Raw genomic sequence first — 18,747 nt, 5'->3', positions numbered from 1 at the left:
ACATTATTGGGGCTGGGCCCTGTAGAACGGAAGAGGAGTGTAGGCACACGTTTCGCTGATCTGGCCCTGCCTAACGATGAAGTGGAAGTCGCCTAGGCCACCAGACCCCGAAATGTGGAGGGCGGAGGTGGTGAGATGGGGAAAAGCCGAAAGCATGACGTTACAACGGGAGGAGCGTAGAGGGCTCAGGAAGAACCCCATATCATTGGACTGGAATGCATTAATGGGGTCGTTTGAGGCAGGAGAAGGCGATGCATCCGATAACTCTATTGTGATGGGTTGATGGATACAGAGATATGCAAGCAGCTAGTACTACCCGCTCTTAGATCGGGACCTACACATGTACCGAATGTTGTAACTATCTGTAGGTGCACGGAACAGTCAAAACATACAAGGAGACTTGAGTATATTCCCCTATGAGGTTGTGATAGATACGTCACAAGTACTATGATCCAATAGAGTGGACCATGAAACGTGATTGCTGAACTATGATCTGCACAAGTGCCCAGGGTGGGTGGGGGTGGGAGAGGGATGTTATATTGGGAAAGTTTTGGAACGGATAAAATGAAAATGTATAATTGATGCAATGAAATGGTGCTTGATTACTCACCTGACATGTAACATTTACGAATGAGATTACCATGACATGACAATCTTTGATTATACTGCTAATAAAAAGTGCCGAAATTGAATTAGGGCATGGTGCTTCAACCTGCAGTCTGGGTACGAGCTTTCAATCAATCAATCAATCAAATAATCAAGGCATTTGTATAGTCGCTACTCACCCGGAGGGTCTCAAGGCGCTTGGGGGGGGGGGGGTCCGCTACTGCTCGAACAGCCAGGTCTTGAGTTGCTTCCTGAAGGAGAGGTGGTCTTGGGTCAGGCGGAGGTGGATGGGGAGGGAGTTCCACGTCTTGGCCGCCAGGTAGGAGAAGGATCTTCCTCCCGTTTTGGCTCTTCGGATGCGGGGATCGGCGGCAAGGGCGTGGCTGGTCGATCGTAGCTGGCGGGTTGGAGTGTAGAAGGTCAGGCGGTCGTTGAGGTATCTGGGGCCTTGGTTGTGAAGAGATTTGTGTGCATGGGTGAGGAGTCGGAATGTGATTCTCTTGCTGACGGGGAGCCAGTGCAGGTCTCTCAGGTGTCCGGAGATGTGGCCGTGTCGGGGGATGTCCAGGATGAGTCGTGCTGAGGCGTTCTGAATGCGCTGGAGTCTTTTCTGAAGTTTGGCTGTGGTTCCGGCGTAGAGGGAGTTCCCGTAGTCCAGTCGGCTGGTGTTGAGCGCCTGGGTGACCGTCTTCCTGGTTTCAGTGGGGATCCACGGGAAGATCTTCCGTAGCATGCGTAGGATGTTGAAGCAAGACGAGGAGACGGCATTGAATTGTCTGGTCATAGCGAGGGAGGAGTCCAGGATGAAGCCCAGGATGAAGCCCAGGTTGCGTGCGTGGTCCATTGGTTTGGGTGCGCTGCCCTGGGCAGGGGGCCACCAGGAGTCGTCCCAGGCGGAGGGTGATGATCCCAGGATGAGGACTTCCGTCTTATCGGAGTTCAGTTTCAGGCGGCTGTTCATCCACTCGGCTACGTTTTTCATCCCTTCGTGTAGGTTGGTTCTGGCAGTTGCTGGGTCGTTGGTGAGGGAGAGGATCAGCTGGGTGTCGTCGGCGTAGGAGATGATGTTGAGGTTGTGTTGGCGTGCGATGGCCGCGAGGGGGCTCATGTAGATGTTGAACAGCGTGGGGCTGAGCGATGATCCTTGTGGTACGCCGCAGATGACTTCGGTGGCCTCTGATCTGAACGGGGGGAGGTGGACTCTCTGGGTTCTTCCGGCGAGGAAGGAGATGATCCACTCCAGTGCCTTCTCCTGGATTCCGATGTTGCTGAGGCGTTGCACTAGGGTGCGGTGGCAGACCGTGTTGAACGCTGCGGAGAGGTCCAGGAGGATGAGTGCCGCTGTTTCCCCGTTGTCGAGCAGGGCCCGGATGTCGTCTGTGGCTGCGATGAGGGCGGTCTCGGTGCTGTGGTTGGCTCTGAAACCAGACTGAGTGGTCGAGGGATCCATTTGTCTCGACGAAGGCGGCCAGCTGTCTGTTGACGGTCTTTTCGATTACTTTGGCAGGAAACTGAAGGAGCGAGATGGGTCGGTAGTTTTTGAGGTCGGTGGGGTCCGCTGATGGTTTTTTCAGTAGGGCACCGAGTTCGGCGTGCTTCCAGCTCTCTGGGAAGTTGGCGGTGTCGAAGGAGGTGTTGATGATGTCCCGGAGATGGGGTGCGATGATGGAGTCGGCTTTGTTGAAGACGTGGTGAGGGCAGGGGTCGGTTGGTGATCCGGCGTGGATGGAGTTCATTGTGCGGATGGTGTCTTCGATGTTGATCGGGGTCCAGGCGCGGAGGGTGGTGGTGGGGGGCGTTGGTGTGGTCATAGGGTGCGTCGGCTGTGTGCTGAAACTGTTGTGTATATCTGTGATCTTGCTGTGGAAGAATGAGGCGAGCGAGTTGCAGAGGTCTTGCGATGGGGTGATGTCGTTTCCGGCACTAGGGTTCGAGAGCTCTTTGACAATGTTGAAGAGTTCCTTGCTGTTGTGGGTGTTGTTGTCTAGTCGTTCCTCCAATGCGGTTTTCTTGGTGGTGTGGATCAGCTGGTGGTGTTTTCGGGTGGCGAGCTTGAGGGTGGTCATGTTGTCTGGTGTCGGGTCTCTGCGCCAGGCTTTCTCGAGGGCTCGGCAGTTCTTCTTAGAGCTCTTAAGTTCGTCGGTGAACCATGATGCTTGCTTGTTGCCGGGTCTGATGGGGGGGGTCTTCAGTGGAGCGAGGTCGTCTGAGCAGTTGCTGATCCACCTTGTGAGGTTGATGGCGGCTTGTTTGGGGTTCGCTGAGCTGGCGGGAGGGTTCTGGCTTAGGGATGTGGCGAGCTGGTCGGCTGTGATCTTGTTCCAGCTTCTGCGGGGAACCTGTTGCGAGTGGTGGTGGAGCGTGGTCCTTCCGAAGCTGAAGTGGACGCAGCTGTGGTCTGTCCAGTGGAGTCCGGTGGCGTGGCTGAAGGAGATGTGCTTGCTGAAGGAGAAGACGGGGTCGAGCGTGTGGCCGGCGGAGTGGGTGGGGGTGGTCACCAGTTGCTTGAGTCCGAGGTTGGCGAGGTTGTCCAGCAGGGTGGTGGTGTTGTGGTCGTTGTTATTCTCCAAGTGGAAGTTGAGGTCCCCTAGGAGGATGTAATCAGCGGAGGGGAGGGCGTGCGGGCTGATGAAGTTGGCGATGTCTTCGCTGAATAGTGTGCTTGATCCCGGGGGTCTGTAGATGAGGGTACCTCTGAGGGTGGTCTTGGGGTCGGTGTGTATCTGGAAGTGCAGGTGTTCGGCGGCGGCGAAGGTATTGTCGGAGCTGGTCGTGATACGGATGGTGTTCTTGTGGACGATGGCGATGCCTCCACCTGTCTGGTTGACGCGGTCCCTCCGGGTGATCTTGTATCCGTCTGGGATGGCGTTGGCGATGTCGGGTGCTGAGGAGGCGTTCATCCAGGTTTCGGTGAGGAAGGCGACGTCTGGGGATGTGGAGTCGAGGAGGTTCCAGAGTTCGACGGCGTGTCTGTGGACGGAGCGGGTGTTGAGCAGGATGCACTTCAGGTGGTTGCTGCTGGTGCTCGGCTTGGCGGGTGCGGTGCAGGTCCGGATGCAGGAGAACTTGCAGGATAGGCAGGTGAAGGGTCCGTGGGTGCGTCCTGGGGTGGCTTGGTGGCAGCCGGGGTCCGGCCGGTGTTGAGTGCGTTGAGGGTGGCTGCGTCGTAGGTCCGGCGGGTGGGCTGGCTTCGTCGGGGGCCAGGGGTCCTGGCGCTGGGCACGGGCCAGGCGTGGACGGGCACAGACCGGCTTGCCTTTGGCACGCCTTCGGTGCGCAATCGGCGTGCCCGCTGCGCGTACGCATGCACTCTGCCATAAAGGAGAGTGGGGGGGCGGGGCGAGGGAGGAGCAGCTGGGAGGCGGGAGCGGGGTGGCGAGTGTGGGGGAGCGTGCGGAGATGCTGGAGGGAGCGGGGGTGGGGCCACGGGGGAGCAGCGGCAGGGAGCGGGGTGGGGCACTGAACAGCGATGGACAATGGGACAAACTTACAGGGCAAACACGAGCAAACGAAAAAACAGCAGCAAAATCAAACAGCTGACAACGATAAAGACAAGCAGGCACAGGGAGGGACAGGGGCCAAACCAAGATAGGGGCAGTCTTGACTCGGCAGCGGCATCGGGAGGAGATCGGGCACACTCTGGGTGGCCACGCGGCAGGAGGAGCGACCGGGCTGACCAGGTCAGGTCACAGCTCCTTGCCCCGTGAGCCTCTCCTTATGTACCTTTGTGGGAGGGAGGAGCAGCTGGGAGGCGGGAGCGGGGTGGCGAGTGGGGGGGAGCGTGCGGAGATGCTGGAGGGAGTGGGGGTGGGGCCGCGGGGGAGCAGCGGCAGGGAGCGGGGTGGGGCAGGGAACAGCGATGGACAATGGGACAAACTTACAGGGCAAACACGAGCAAACGAAAAAACGGCAGCAAAATCAAACAGCTGACAACGATAAAGACAAGCAGGGACAGTCAGGGACAGGGGCCACACCAAGATAGGGGCAGTCTTGACTCGGCAGCGGGAGGAGATCGGCACACTCGGGGTGGCCACGCGGCAGGAGGAGCGACCGGGCTGACCAGGTCAGGTCACAGCTCCTTGCCCCGTGAGCCTCTCCTTATGTACCTTTGTGGGAGGGAGGAGCAGCTGGGAGGGAGGAGCAGCTGGGAGGCGGGAGCGGGGTGGCGAGTAGGGGGGAGCGTGCGGAGATGCTGGAAGGAGCGGGGGTGGGGCCGCGGGGGAGCAGCGGCAGGGAGCGGGGTGGGGCAGGGAACAGCGATGGACAATGGGACAAACTTACAGGGCAAACTGGAGCAAACTGGAGCAAACGAAAAAACTGCAGCAAAATCAAACAGCTGACAACGATAAAGACAAGCAGGCACAGGGACAGTCAGGGGCAGGGGCCAAACCAAGATAGGGGCAGTCATGACTCTGCAGCGGCGGCGGTAGCGGGAGGAGATGGGCACACTCGGGGTGGCCACGCGGCAGGAGGAGCGACCGGGCTGACCAGCAGAGCTGCAGCACCACACCCAGGTTGACTGCAAGACTAAGGAGGCAAGACAACGACTAAACAGTCTCGACAGCAGAGGGTGTTGATTACAATAGACCTTCCATGAATGAAATTTGTAAAGGGCTATAGCTACCCATTGGTGTAAAGATGAACCAAAAAAGGCACCACCCCATACTGGGAATTCTGAAACGTCCAGGTTTTGATCTTTTCCTAAAAGCACAGTCATTGGAGGTGGTGCAAGCTGTCCATGGCAAGGCAGTTCAAAGTTTGGAAAATAGAAATTATTAAGATCTACCTCCTTGACTGGCAAGCTTAATTTTCAGAATCACTCTCTGCGCCCAGAAGCAGTCGGTACTCTCCGAGACCGTATTAAGGTCCACCTGAAGCAACTCCAGTATAAGGCACAAATGTTCTTCAAATTGAGGGTTTTCACTGTTTTCCAGGCCAGTAATGGGGAGATCCACAAGAAAGGATGGTATTTTGGGGGAGGTCCATGAGTCTGGAAGTACAGGCGACATCTCCCTCTTTTACAGTCAGATTGCGTGCTTGATGTGGTGCCCAGAGGCAAAAAGTAGTAAACCATTATTCTGTATACAAGATAGGGTGAAACAGTACAAGGTCGCTAGAACTGCCAGAGGACAGGTGTTTACCACATAACAACCAAGCATGAGACAGACATTATGTGGGTCAGCTGTTCCAAACAGCTAAAGTCACATGTACATGGCTTGAAGCTAGTGTGGTGCAGCATGAGCTACTGGTCTGAAGGGATAAAGAGTCGGAAGATATGAAGACAAAAAAATACAAAATGAATAGGTTTAAAGGGAAAGAAAGGAGCAAAGGCTGGCTAGAGAAATTCGCCGACCAGGACAAATCAGGTCCTGAACCACACAAGTGACCGGATAAAGGGAACTGGTAAGGGCACCAATAAGCTTAGGCTGGGATCCCCCTTACATATGGACAATGATACAGTATACCTATGGAGAGTCATGAGGGGTGTTACCCCGATTCTGGTCCCAGGAGGTTTGTTTCTGGTCCAGGGAGGACCTGGCTTGGCAGTTCGGGCTTGACTGGTCACATGAGCCACAGGGTCAAGACTGATTTGCATATGGCTGGGTCTAAACCTTGGGAGCTAAAGAACGATGATGTATTTAACCTAGATCTTTGACTGGGGGTGAGTGTCTGAAAAGTATATGGCTTGAAGCCAGTGTGGTGCAGTATAAGCTACTGGTCTGAAGGGATAAGGAGGCGGAGGATACGAAAAGAAAAAAGCCAATGAATAGGTTCAAAGGGAAAAAAAGGGGCAAGGCCTGGCTAGGGAAATTCGACGACCATGCCAAATCAGGTCCTGAACCACAAAAGTTAGCATATAAAGGGAACTGGTAAGGGCACTAATAAGGTTATGGTGGAATCCCCGTTACATATGGACACTGATACAGTACACCTATGGACAGCTCTGTATTTAAACAATTATGTAATAACTTTCGAATGCCTACACTAGTGGCAGGAACGTCCACAGGTTGAGACTGGGAAAAGACAAGGGCACCAGCGAACAGAATCTGAATTACAAAAAAATACCCACTCAGCATTGCCCGTCTCTCGGTTATCCTACAGTAGACACTTGCCACATTTGTGATGAAAGAAATTAGGCAGAAATTATAAATGAATTAAAATATAACATTTATTTATCAGCAAATAATGAATAAAAATAGAATAATAACTCTCAAAATAAATATAACAAAGCAGTTCATGAACAATGTGTTGCGATAGTGCGGAATGCAAAGCATTTTGTGAGTAGAGCACATATCCCACGATAATGCCATCCACAGCCTCCTAAACCTAAGACAAGCTTTGGCTAGACACAAATTGGGGCGCAAACAATCGGGCATCCACCAACCCTTCCGACTCCACTATTATTCTTTCCGGATTGAACCAGGGCCAGAACAGTTGGTTTTATACATTGTTTTTGAAAGTTTCGAATACAATGTCTCTTTTTAGGATTGTCTTTCTTTCTTCTCTGTTTTTTTTCTTGTTTTTTTAAGTGCACATTTTACTAAACAAAAGCTTTTAAAAATAAACAAGCTACTCACAGCAATGTTAGAACTTTGGGGCATAGGGCCGACTGTACTTGTGTGTTCCAGATGTTGGAAATAATTTTGAAATCACACCAGAACAGATCTGTCTATGTTACATGTTTACAGTAGTGTTGCTGCACCTTAGCAACAAGGAACAGCTTTGTGTAGGACCTATCAAGTAACCAGTAGAGTCTCTTCTTTAAAAGAGAAGAACCGTACCAGACTAGAACAAGCTCCGGGGTCACTAAAAGCAGAACTTCCAAAGCGCCAACCTTTAGGTCTGTAGACTCAAATACATTTACCCATCTATTCCTTAAACTAGAGGTGGCCCATTAGAAGCTTAAATCATACAACTGTATATGAGCTACACGCTCTACAGTAACACTGCCTGAATCTTCTTAAATAGCATCTTCAAGGGATTCATATAATTTTAGGCAGCCACTTAACACAAAGTTAGTAGGTGTTAACCCACGCCCACCTCTTCAATGAGCAACCAACTTTTAATAAAAAATAAAAAATCCAGCTTGATTTTATACGCAAGAAAAGCAGCCTCACAAAGTCATTAAAAAAATCCATGAAACCATAATTTTTCAAAAAGACAAATATATAAAAACAAACAACATACTACCAAGTGAACCCAAACGGAATGGAATTCAGGACTTAGACGGTTAAGGGCACATGTGTTGCCCTCCTTGAAGGTACACGAGAAAAGTTCATCCCTTGTAGGCTAATGGCAGATGGTGAGCAACTCACATTTATTCCTTGGAGCACCTGCAAAGAGTTGGAAATAGGCAAAGAGTTTCGAACTAGTGCTGAAGCCAATTGAATGCAGGTGGGTCATTTCCTTTGCACAATAGAAAGATATTACAGCCGCATCAAAGTCCACACAGACACCAATCTTTGTGGGAGTGGAGGTAAGAGGCAGAATCCTGGCTGGGGTTTGCAGAGCTGTGTAAGTGTTATCTCTTGTCAACTCCAACACCCAGGCTCCATTATCAGGTAAAAGTTCAAGACGGTCTTTCCTGCTTATGGATTCCTCAACCACACCTATAATCCATGCAGCTGCACTGCCCACATCCACCACCCAGTAGTGCATCCCTGAGGTGTAGCCTTCCGATCCCAGGACGGCAGATACCTTGATGAACCTCTTGGGGTGGTCAGCCAGACACCTGCATTTATTACTGAAATGCATGGTGGTTCTGTCGTGAGAAAGGACAAGGCGACCGTATGCAGTTTCAGGATCCAGAGTCAGGCGCGATGGAACTACAGGTAGAGAGAAAAAAGGACTTACTTAAATTACATAGGAAAATGCATAAACTTTTTCTCCTATGTTCTTTTTTTCAGGTTCTAAAATAAGTATTGAACTTTATTTCCCAAAATGTAATATCTTTAGTGAGATTGCTTATACGTTAGGAAAAAAAGCAATGCTATAAAGTGTTACAGGAAAGCTAATCCTAGCACAATTCAGTGACAACATACTAATTTGTAATCTTTCCATGAAACCTGTTGGAGTGATCTAAAGACCAAGCACACAGTGGAAAGATCCCACAGAAACCACCATCTTTCTGGTTAACCCGGATGAAGTCCAACCATCAACTTAAAAGATGCAGTCTTTCAACCTTTCATTCTTGCTGCTTTTTGCAGATCAATTTAAATTGTCTCTTCCGTGTAATAAATCTCAGAGACCATGTATCAATGTTACCTCTTGCAAAATTAAACTCTTGTCACTGAACCCAGAGACCTCCCCGCATCCCCCCAATTTTTAATTATTTGAAGGAAAAGTTTCCTTCTGAGAAAAGCTCTAGCTAAAGTGGCCCATGTCCAGTTATGACTCAGACATGCTTTGTGGTGCTGGTCCTGCTGTAAAGACAGCCAAGGTAACTATTTTTCCAAATGTATTGCATCCCCATTTAGAAGACTAATTGCCTTAACTTGTTTTCCAATAAATATGTTCTACAAAATGATGCTTTGCCTCTATCTTACTTTCTAGAAAGAAGTCCCATTATGAAATGCTTTTGCTAGAGCTACTGCTTTAGCCTTTAGTAGAAGTAGACACTGCTTAGCACTGAGGACCAAGCCAGTTAGGTGTGTGTGTGCGCGCAGTGTAATCATTAAAGTGGAGGATGCTTGCCTGGCTGTAAATCTTGAGGGAACCTTGGTATCTCATGTAGCGCTCTACACAACCTGTTTCCTCAATCTACTTTTCTGCTTCATGACCAGGCACTACCCCATTTGATTGCTTGACCACCCCATGCATTTACATTTCTTTATATCCAACAGCAGGGAATGCAGAGCACAGAGTAATTTAGTTATTAGATACAAGATTCACCCAAGCATACTGCTACTAGGAATGGACCAGAGAAAAAGAAAACATTGAAGCTCGCCCCTGGATAATCACCAGGCATCCTAGCTGTGCAAGTAAGGGTGGGGCTAAGAAGGTCTGTAAATATTTTACAGCAGATCTAAAAGCCATAAAATAACATACATATATGCAGAGGGAAGATCATTCCAGACTGTAGGAGCCCAAACACGAAACACCCTGCACTGGCGCAGAGGATGTCTGAAACAAACAGGTAACTTGACAGCAGAACAGGATCCTAGCGATTCTATCAGCTGGGAAGGGTCAAAGGCGTTAGAGGTCCAGTTGTGTGAGAAAGTTCCCTGCTTGAACCTATGGAGCTTAAGATGGATCCTTGGTTTAGAAAGCTAGTGAAGGTTATGCCTTTTGGAATAGGTGATCAGTTCAAAACCTGTCACCAGTTTGGCCCCAATATTCTAGAGCCAAAAAGATGGGCAATGGCCCTTTCTGCAGGTCACCCCCAAACGTAACCTTCCTCGTCCCCTTTTCTTTAATGAACTGGTTTGCTGGCTTTAGGACTCTGGGCACTTTACCACTGCTAACCAATGCTAAAGTGAATGTGCTTTCTACTTAAAACATTGAAAAACTAAGGAGTTAGGCCCTTGTGGACACGTGGTTAGGCTGGACCCTATTTAAATGAGAAAAACACAAAACTGCCCTAAACCACCATTATTTTGAACAGGATTCAATAGGCCAAACCACCAATTATCTAATTTGACCAGGTCATTTTATTTATACCAACTGTTTATATCTATTTTTTCAAATTTTTATGAAAACATTTTTTAGCAAAAAAGGCAACTGTACATCCATATATTTACACTGTTATACAATACAATTTACAAACAAATCATGACAAAGCAAAAAGCATTAAATGAAATGAATACCAACATCCTACATAAAACACAAGACTAATAAACAAGACCATACATCATATAATCATGTGCCTTGAAATTTGATACTTAAATCAATTCAAAACCAAAGGAGTTTTAGGCGATAAATGACCACTATTTGGACCAGCGATTGCTGGTTTAATGCTTTGAATAGCCAAAAGTGCTCCTTTTTAAATGCCGACTCGTTTCGATCCAGGACACCAGTTCCTGGGATCTCTTCAGGGCGTTTTCATTGTATCAGGTAATTTCAAAAGGAAGCGGGAGCTGCGGATTACATTCTTGTGATTGCACGAGTCTTGTCTCGTGAAAGTGCAGACTTGGAAGTCTTCCTTGCCTGTTTGATGGTCGCCTCCGCATTACATGCAAAACACCATTCTTATTGGGCCGCTATATGCAGAGTTTAGCTGGTTAAATTCATGTGCCTTTTTAATTGTAAACCCCCGGATGTTTTGTTCCGACGGGGTTATAGCTCAAATGTAGCGCGATGTCCTTGCGTGCTGTACACAAAGCGATGGTAGCGTTTCTCTCCCTCCGTTACTGCTGCTCCTCTCAGGGTCGCATCAAGATGATCTACTTAAAACATGGCAACATTGGCATATCTACAATTGACATTTAATTTACTTATACAGCCCTAGACATGTGCACTACATGTGCCCAGGGCCTATAAATTAAATGTTACTAGTGGGCCTGTAGCACTGATTGCGCCAACCACTTAAGTAACCCTTTAAACATTTTTTTAATACATATAAGGTCACCCCTAAGGTAGGCCCTGAACATCCCAAGTGCAGGATGCAGTGTATGTAAAAAGTAGAACATGTCCTGCTAGTGAAAACTCTCCTGTAGGATAACATTGGGATTACCTTATTACATTTTCTAAGTGTAATTTCCAATTAGGAAGAGATGGGGCCGCAAGTTTGTCTATGGAATGGCAATTTAAAACCAACTTATGGTGAAGTCAGATTTTAAATTGTAATTCTGAAAATACCACTTAGATAGTTGGCATTATCCGACTTTAGCCATTTGGTGCCTTCTGCCCGTCTCTGAATACACATCTGGGGTAGCTGACAGCTGGGTGTTATGCATTCCCTCTAGACAGCCACACACAAAGGAAGCTTTGGTGTGACTGATGAGCCATCCAGATCCCGATAGGCCATACTGGGCAGGATGGGAGGGAGGAGCTGACACATACACCAAAATAGGTTGTGGCTTGTCCCCACACAAATGGCTGCATACTCTGCTGTAGCGAGTCTGGAGCCGGAGCAGGAAGTGCAGGGTATCTCCCCCGCTTCAAAGGCACAGTTGGGTATAAGTACTGGGCCTCTGACATCGCCACTTCAGTATACTTCAGGACCTGTGGATACTCTTGCAGGAAGAAGGACTGCTGTGATGAAGGGACTTCCACTATGCTGGATTGGCCTTCTGCCCTCCTTACCTGGGAGTGAGAAGGACTGGGCTACAAGGGTTTGCCTCCTATTTGAAGATACAGAGACTTCCAACCCATCTGCCTACAGCACCTGGATTGCCATTAGAGTGTTGCCCTGCCAATTGGTGCCAAGCCAGTCCTGGGCCCTTTGCAATGTGTAGATTTTTGAAGTTTCTGCATTTTATACCCACTTCGGTGGTCATGCCGTTTGGAACCAGTGCATTTCCATCGATGCTGCTGCGAGGATACCGCACCTCCATCAATGCATCGCTGATGCTGCAAGGATAGAGGACATCTCATCACTCGCATCGCATTGCCTCCATACCGGATGCATCTCAGACTGTGTGGCTCGGAGCAGATGGAGCGCCTACATCCTAAGGATAGATGCAGATGCATTGCCTGCTTCGCTCATTGCATCTCGTCCTAGATGTCGATGCAACTGCGAACCAAGGTACTGTGTCATCAGGCCAAGACTGGTCCCTGTAGCTGACCCACGATCCATTGAGGTCAGCCTGAACTTTAGGATTTGATCCCGTGTAGCATGACTAGAAAGTCTCAGTCAACACTTTGCTTTTAAGCACTACATTTCAGTTTAGTCTTTAAAAATTACTAACTCTGCTTAAACTGAATATATTTTTTTCTTTTCGCTCTGGTTTTGGTCAATAAATCAAGCTCTATTTTTCTAGCCAAATGCGTTCTCTTTTTTACTGTTTGAAGTGTTGCACAAATACTTTACACATTCCCGCTTAGGTTAAGCTCGACTGCTCTGTGGTAAGCTACCAGTGGGTGAGCACAGGTTAATTTATGGTGTTTATCTGACTTACCTTGTCTAGGATTGTGATTCCTGTTTGGACAGGGTGCATACCTCTGCCAACCCGAAACCCAATTCATAATGCTGGTGATCAGCTGCAAGGATAGGACTGGTGTTTGTGCAGTGCAAAACAGTGACTTTGTATACACTACTGTTAGATGGTGGTTCGGTTTTTACTGTGGGAGAGCCTCATAAGTTGGGACTCACCCACAGTGAACTCATTATGAAAGACTGCATGTGGATTTAACTGGTGTCCCCCTAGCTTGACTCGGCCACTGCCCAGCAGATGGAGTAAAGGGCACTGGGCTGGTTACATGCAGACATGTGTACATGCATGTGCATACGTGTAGGGGCTGCGCAGGGGTGATTCCTGGCGTGCGCAGCCATGGAGCAGGTGCAGATAGGCTGGTGTGGCAGGACATATGCAGAATTGGGTGGTGACATGGAATAGGCTTTATAAACTGGGAAGAAACATGCCAGGGAAAGTCAGTGTGTTTTACACTTCATTATTCTCCTATGGGGATGTGGTGCCCATGGGCTAGTTTCACTTTCCCAAGGCCTACAAATTCCAGACACGCACTAGAGTCCACTGTAACTGGTGTGAGAAGAAGTATTCTGCCAAAGTCATTTCTGTACTGCTTTTGGGTCATCCAGAAATGTCATATTTCTCTGAGTCCGCTTCTAACCAGGGCCTGGCTAGGGGCTGACCCTGGCTGGCTGGATTAATGACCTTCCGTCCAAGAGCGAAGGCCTCCTCTCCAAGAAGGGAAGATTGATGGAGCTATAGGCTAATCCATTACCTGGTGCCAGGCACCAAGCTGCACAAGGGAGAAGTCAGGGTATCTGGAAGGGGCTTTCAGAGTCCATGTGGCAGGAGACCCTTGGACGATGCCATTTTGCACAAACCCAGAGGCCTGGGCAGGAAGGAGGGAGCAGGGGCAGAGAATTGATGTGTCGCTGTCGCCGTGTGATAGGGCAAACAGAAAATCCCCCCCCCCCAACTCTTTAAAAAAAAACTTGCAGAGGAGTGCTCTCTGGGGTGTGGTCGGCAGAGGGGGCTGGAGCCTGGCGCCATGGGCAGTTGGAAGGAGGAACCCCCGGACTGTCCCAAGATCCTGAATAGTGCCAGAAGGGGAGCCCATGACCAGTGAGCAGAGCCTGGGGCTGTGCGAAAGGAGAAGAAAGGCCCAGGAGGAGAGTCAGATGAAAGGCTGGCGCAGGGAGCCAGTGAAGACAGCTCCCTGCTGAATCCACCCTTTCGGAGACAAGGAGGACGGAGAGTCCTCCCAGTGGCTGGGGAGCACCACCAGGAGCAAGAAGAGGCCAGAATTATGAAGATCGGACCCCTGGGGGCTGAGACATGCCCCCCAGAAGGTAGGCAACCTTTGACCTCTGGCAGACCGACGAAGCACGTGGGGCTCCGCCGCTTGTCCTGGCAATCATGTTCATGGCCTTATTTGAATACAACTGGATCTACAGCCACAATCCATATGACGGCCACATAACAATGTGGTACCGTTATATTGACCATGTTTTTATGCTGTGTAGAGGGACACGAGAACAACTGATGGAGTTCCAAACCTGGCTTAATAACAGGAATAAAGAAATCCAGTTTACAATCAATGTTAACAATGTGGAGATTAATTGTTTGGACCACTTAATCAAACACGAAAACGGCACCTTGTACACAACTCTGTACACAAAGAAAACGGATAAAAACACTACTCCATTTCTCGAGTTTTCATCAACAGAATCTGCGTGAAAACCTGCCATTCAATCAATTCTTGAGGACAAGAAGAAATTGCACTCTTAAGGATGATTAATTTTGCAATGCCAAAATACTTTTGGAAAAACTTGCTGAACATCAATATCCAAGAAAACTTCTTAAAAGGGCAATGAAGAGAGCTTGGTACACTCCAAGGGAGTCCCTGCTTATACCAAAGGAAAAGAACGATGGTCTACCCTTGGTATGTGTGACCACTTTTTCTGACAGTACTAATTAAATCAAAACAAGGCGACCACTGCGCATGCGCGGCTCCGGGGAGACCAGCGAGTCCGAAGCCTTTGCCGCGAGCAGGCACACGGACGTCACTCCGCTCGCCTTGAGGTTCTGTTCCAGACTTTTGACCCAGCGTTTCAGCTTCGAGCTACAGGAGTAGCACTTTGATAACACTTTCACCGCGCCAGTAGAGGGAGGAGACAACTAACGCAAGGCCGCAGAGGAGGTGAGAGGCGCGGCCCCGGGACTGCGAGGAACAGCGTCAAGTCCATCAGCTGTTTCCTCTTCCCGCGTGAGCCGCGCCCCCTCCCAGTGCCACGCCCCCTCTTCAATCAACGGTGATTTAAACAAGACCTGTAACGCGCATCGCGGGACGCGCGCGGGTCGTAGCCCGGGGCGAAGCCCGGGCCAAGGGCGGGCCCGTTGTTGCCCGGTAGAGACCGGACCGGGCCACCCCTTTTTCACCCCAGCATCCAGTCCTAGTTGATTACAAACATGCCGGCAAAAACAAGGAGCACTACGAAGACTAAGTCCAAAAACGCACAGGAGGTAGCACAAATAACTGGCCCCATTGATCTGTTCATCACCCGTACTCATGAGGTAATAAACCAGAGTATCTCCCTACTCGAAAAAAAGAGTGTCACTGGATCTTATGAACGCGAAGCGTTCATCTTTAGGCACCATAGCAACTGCCATATCCCCGATCCACCTTACTTCCCAAAACTGCTCTTTACCCGTGACTATGTCAGTCTCTGAAACTATCACAGTACCATCCACAGTAGACCTTTCAGTCACTCAGACAGAGTCTGACCTTTCACTAACTTCGGAGAATCTTGAGGCAACCCCTGACTTAGCGGCCTGCCAAACTCTAACTCAGGCAGGATCCCAGTGCAATTCCATCCTGCTCTCTCAAGGAGAAAGGGAAGGAGCCATCTCAAAACAAGGCAGCACAAAACCTATCGATAGTGTAGCAGAAGTGACTCCTATCCCCGCTCATGCCACAGATCACCTAAACCAAGCAGTATATCCTCTCCAACAAAACACACCACTCCTTCCGGCAGTCAACACTTTCCATCAAACAACTTTGAACGAGGCGACTGCTAACCTCTGCAGAACATGTAACGTGACCTCGCAAGTCCTGACTACTGTAAAAGATTTGCTGTATCAGTATCTAAAACCCATTCAACTCAGTATTAGAAATCTGGAAGGCCAGATGACTATTGTGTCGGCAAAACTTCTTGACACTAACACATCCATAGAAATAAAGGGCCAGCGAAAAGCCCCTCAGTCTATTAAAAATCATTTTCATCCACAACCATCTATAGTAATAAAACGACCAAATTTGACCATTCACCCTCCCAAAAATCAAACGCAAAATGTCATTAATCAAACTTCACAAACTGTAGAGCCCCAACCGCAGCAGAGTAAATCCACTGTGGTAGTAGATCGGCAAACATCTAACACAGGCCTGGTAACACAAGATACACCAGGCCCGGTGATTAGTAAAGCCAGCAAACCCCATTCACCAAAAAAGTTAGTACCTTCGTCACCAAAACCAGCGGTCCCCCAGCCTTCGCCCAAAAATAATCCCAACAAAACATCAGCTACCAGACGTTCAGTCCACTTGCCCCCAGAAGCCACTCCATACACGCTAGTACTCACCGGTGTACCAGAGCTAACCGACGATACACCTGAAACTGCATGGTCTCTTAAAAACAAGGTCATGCAGTGGTTAAGTATCAACAGGCCTTTAGAACCCCACCACTCGGGAGGGATATCCACAGTCCGCAGGGTAGTATGGGTAGGCAAAACAACAAAAACGACCCGCGGAGACTGCATAATAGTAACTTGCAGAGACCCCTCCGCAGTGGACCATATCTGTGCTTGGCCCGCAATGGAAAAAAAGGGGGGAATTGACGCTCGTCACCTTTCTTTCTTTTACCCTCCTGCGCGACAACATCGATATACCCCACCCTGGAATTGGCACCAGACCCCTAGGGAATCCTGGCGCCAGACCCCAAGAGAGCCCTGGAACCAGCAGGAGTACACCTATGATCAGGGAGGCAGAAATCCCCCGAGAGACCGGCCAAGGCAATATTGGCAAGATAGACCCATACAATCCTATGAAGGCTGGCAGGGTTTCCCAACGCAAAATCGCTTTGACTGCCTGGAGATGGTCGATTGACCATCCAGGGTCGAACCTAGGAACACAAACACCTCTTTCCAATCGCAAATGAACCTCACCCAGCAGCGAGCTTCTTTGGAGCCAGTTCTTTGCAATTTTAGGAATGTAAGCCAAGAATTATCAACCGGTTCCCTTAGTTCTCCCAATACTGTTACTATTGACGATCCATCTCCGGAATCACTAGTTGTTCCTACAAACACTTCTAACAAAGTTACCCAGATCACCTCCTTAGCTTCAGAGGGAACCAACACTGGTTTGCACCACCAGCATATTCTAGATCCTAAACCTCCCGTTTACTTCCTGCAGGTTGAATTCCACCATCCTAAAAGTCATTTTAACTGCAAATACTTTACTAAAATCGCCTTTTGTCCCTGCAGACCTTACAAATCTGAGCATCTCTATTGCTTACTGGAATATCGCAGGCTTACTATCAAAAATAACACTAGGGCCATGGCTAGACATGGCCAGAGGACATCAGATCCTATGCCTGCAAGAAACTTGGTGCACAACCCCACTCCACCTGGCGGGTTATAAAACTTTCTTCACCACAGCAGAACAGGGAAATATGGGCAGACCCAAAGGGGGCCTCACGATTTACGTAGCTAATACTCTCGCCCTCAAAATGAAATTAATAAAGGAGTCATCTACATTCCAAATTTTACAAATCTCTCAGATGTCATCATCCAAAGACAATAACAATTACATTCTCATAAATTACTACAACAATCTAGGTACTTTGGACTGCTGGTCAAACTTAGAGGAGATCGCTACAGCCCTAGCAGTGTTTCAAAATGACAACACCAAAACCTCAAATTACACTATCTGGGGCGGCGATTTCAATCTTCCTCTGTGTTCAAACTATAAAAACGGAAATTGCGGCCTCCAAAATGAACTTGGGAATCCCATCTCACTTCGCCCACTCGCTCTGCGGTAATAAACTCAATGAAATTTTATTCTATCTTGACATGGTCCACGCGAACGAACTGGTCAATCCGCAGCAGGATTTCCAGCCCACATTCCATGGGCGAGGCTACTGCACAATCATAGACTATATAATAGCCTCTAATTCACTTAAAGGGCAAATAGCAAATTTTGAAACTGGGTCTAACCCAATAAGCGATCATTACCCACTTAGTATACAACTTAACATCAAACGGAAAAGAGCCCATTCCATAAAACTGAGCTCCCTCAATCAACAAACACTTTCTATGAATAATCTGAATGGGTATACTGTTAAATGGACCAAGATAGACCCTGAAGAGGTGACACAGAGGGTCCTTGAAAAATCAGGTCAGTGGCTATCCAAATGCACGTCTCCGGAGGCATCACCGCAGACGATTGTCAGCAGTTTCCAAAGTATCCAGGAAACAATAAGGGGAGAGCTATTCGTTATCATAAAAAACAAGACTAAGCATCCCACCACGAGATGGTTTGACACCGCATGTCGGAAGGCCCTTTCATCACTTAAAGACGCCTTGCATAAACCTACTAGGGATCCCCAAGAAATTTCCTATCTGAGGAAGACATACAATACAGTAAGGCAAGATCGCAAAAAACAAATCAAAAAAGACCTCTGGATGCGCCTACATGACAGTGCTCAAAGAAAAGATAGCACCTCATTCTGGCAAACCATAAGATCGCCCTTCCTGGCCAACAATACAGACATCGATCATCTTGATGTGGCTATATCGGAGGAAAACTGGGTTTCCCACTTCGCCCAAATTTTTGGAACAGCCCCTGGTCCCGTAACAGAAAACACAACTCACGAGGTCCAGCCTACAAGTAATAACATCTACCCAATTAAGATATGTTTCCATCTTAATGAAATCATAAAGGCAATTAGGGCTTCCAAACCTGGCAAGGCCCCAGGCCCTGACGGTGTTCCAATGGACTTGTTCCTTCATGATGTAG

The 18,747-nt window shown here is 48.7% G+C and overlaps 1 protein-coding gene across 2 annotated transcripts in view; it reads right to left on the bottom strand.

The window, feature by feature from the left end:
* Positions 1-7,479: 7,479 nt before the first annotated feature.
* LOC144768700 (zinc-binding protein A33-like) overlaps positions 7,480-18,747 on the bottom strand; it is a 404,351-nt gene continuing 393,083 nt past the window's right edge. For both annotated transcript variants that reach the window (XM_078652562.1, XM_078652563.1), the window contains one exon: positions 7,480-8,432. In XM_078652562.1, coding sequence (XP_078508688.1) covers positions 7,897-8,432 — 536 coding nt within the window. In that variant the 3' untranslated portion in view covers positions 7,480-7,896. The remainder of the gene's footprint in view (positions 8,433-18,747) is intronic.

This window comes from Lissotriton helveticus, chromosome 7 (assembly GCF_964261635.1).
Source record: "Lissotriton helveticus chromosome 7, aLisHel1.1, whole genome shotgun sequence".
Taxonomy (NCBI): Eukaryota; Metazoa; Chordata; class Amphibia; order Caudata; family Salamandridae; genus Lissotriton; species Lissotriton helveticus.
This window is presented reverse-complemented; position numbering and strand designations above follow the sequence as displayed.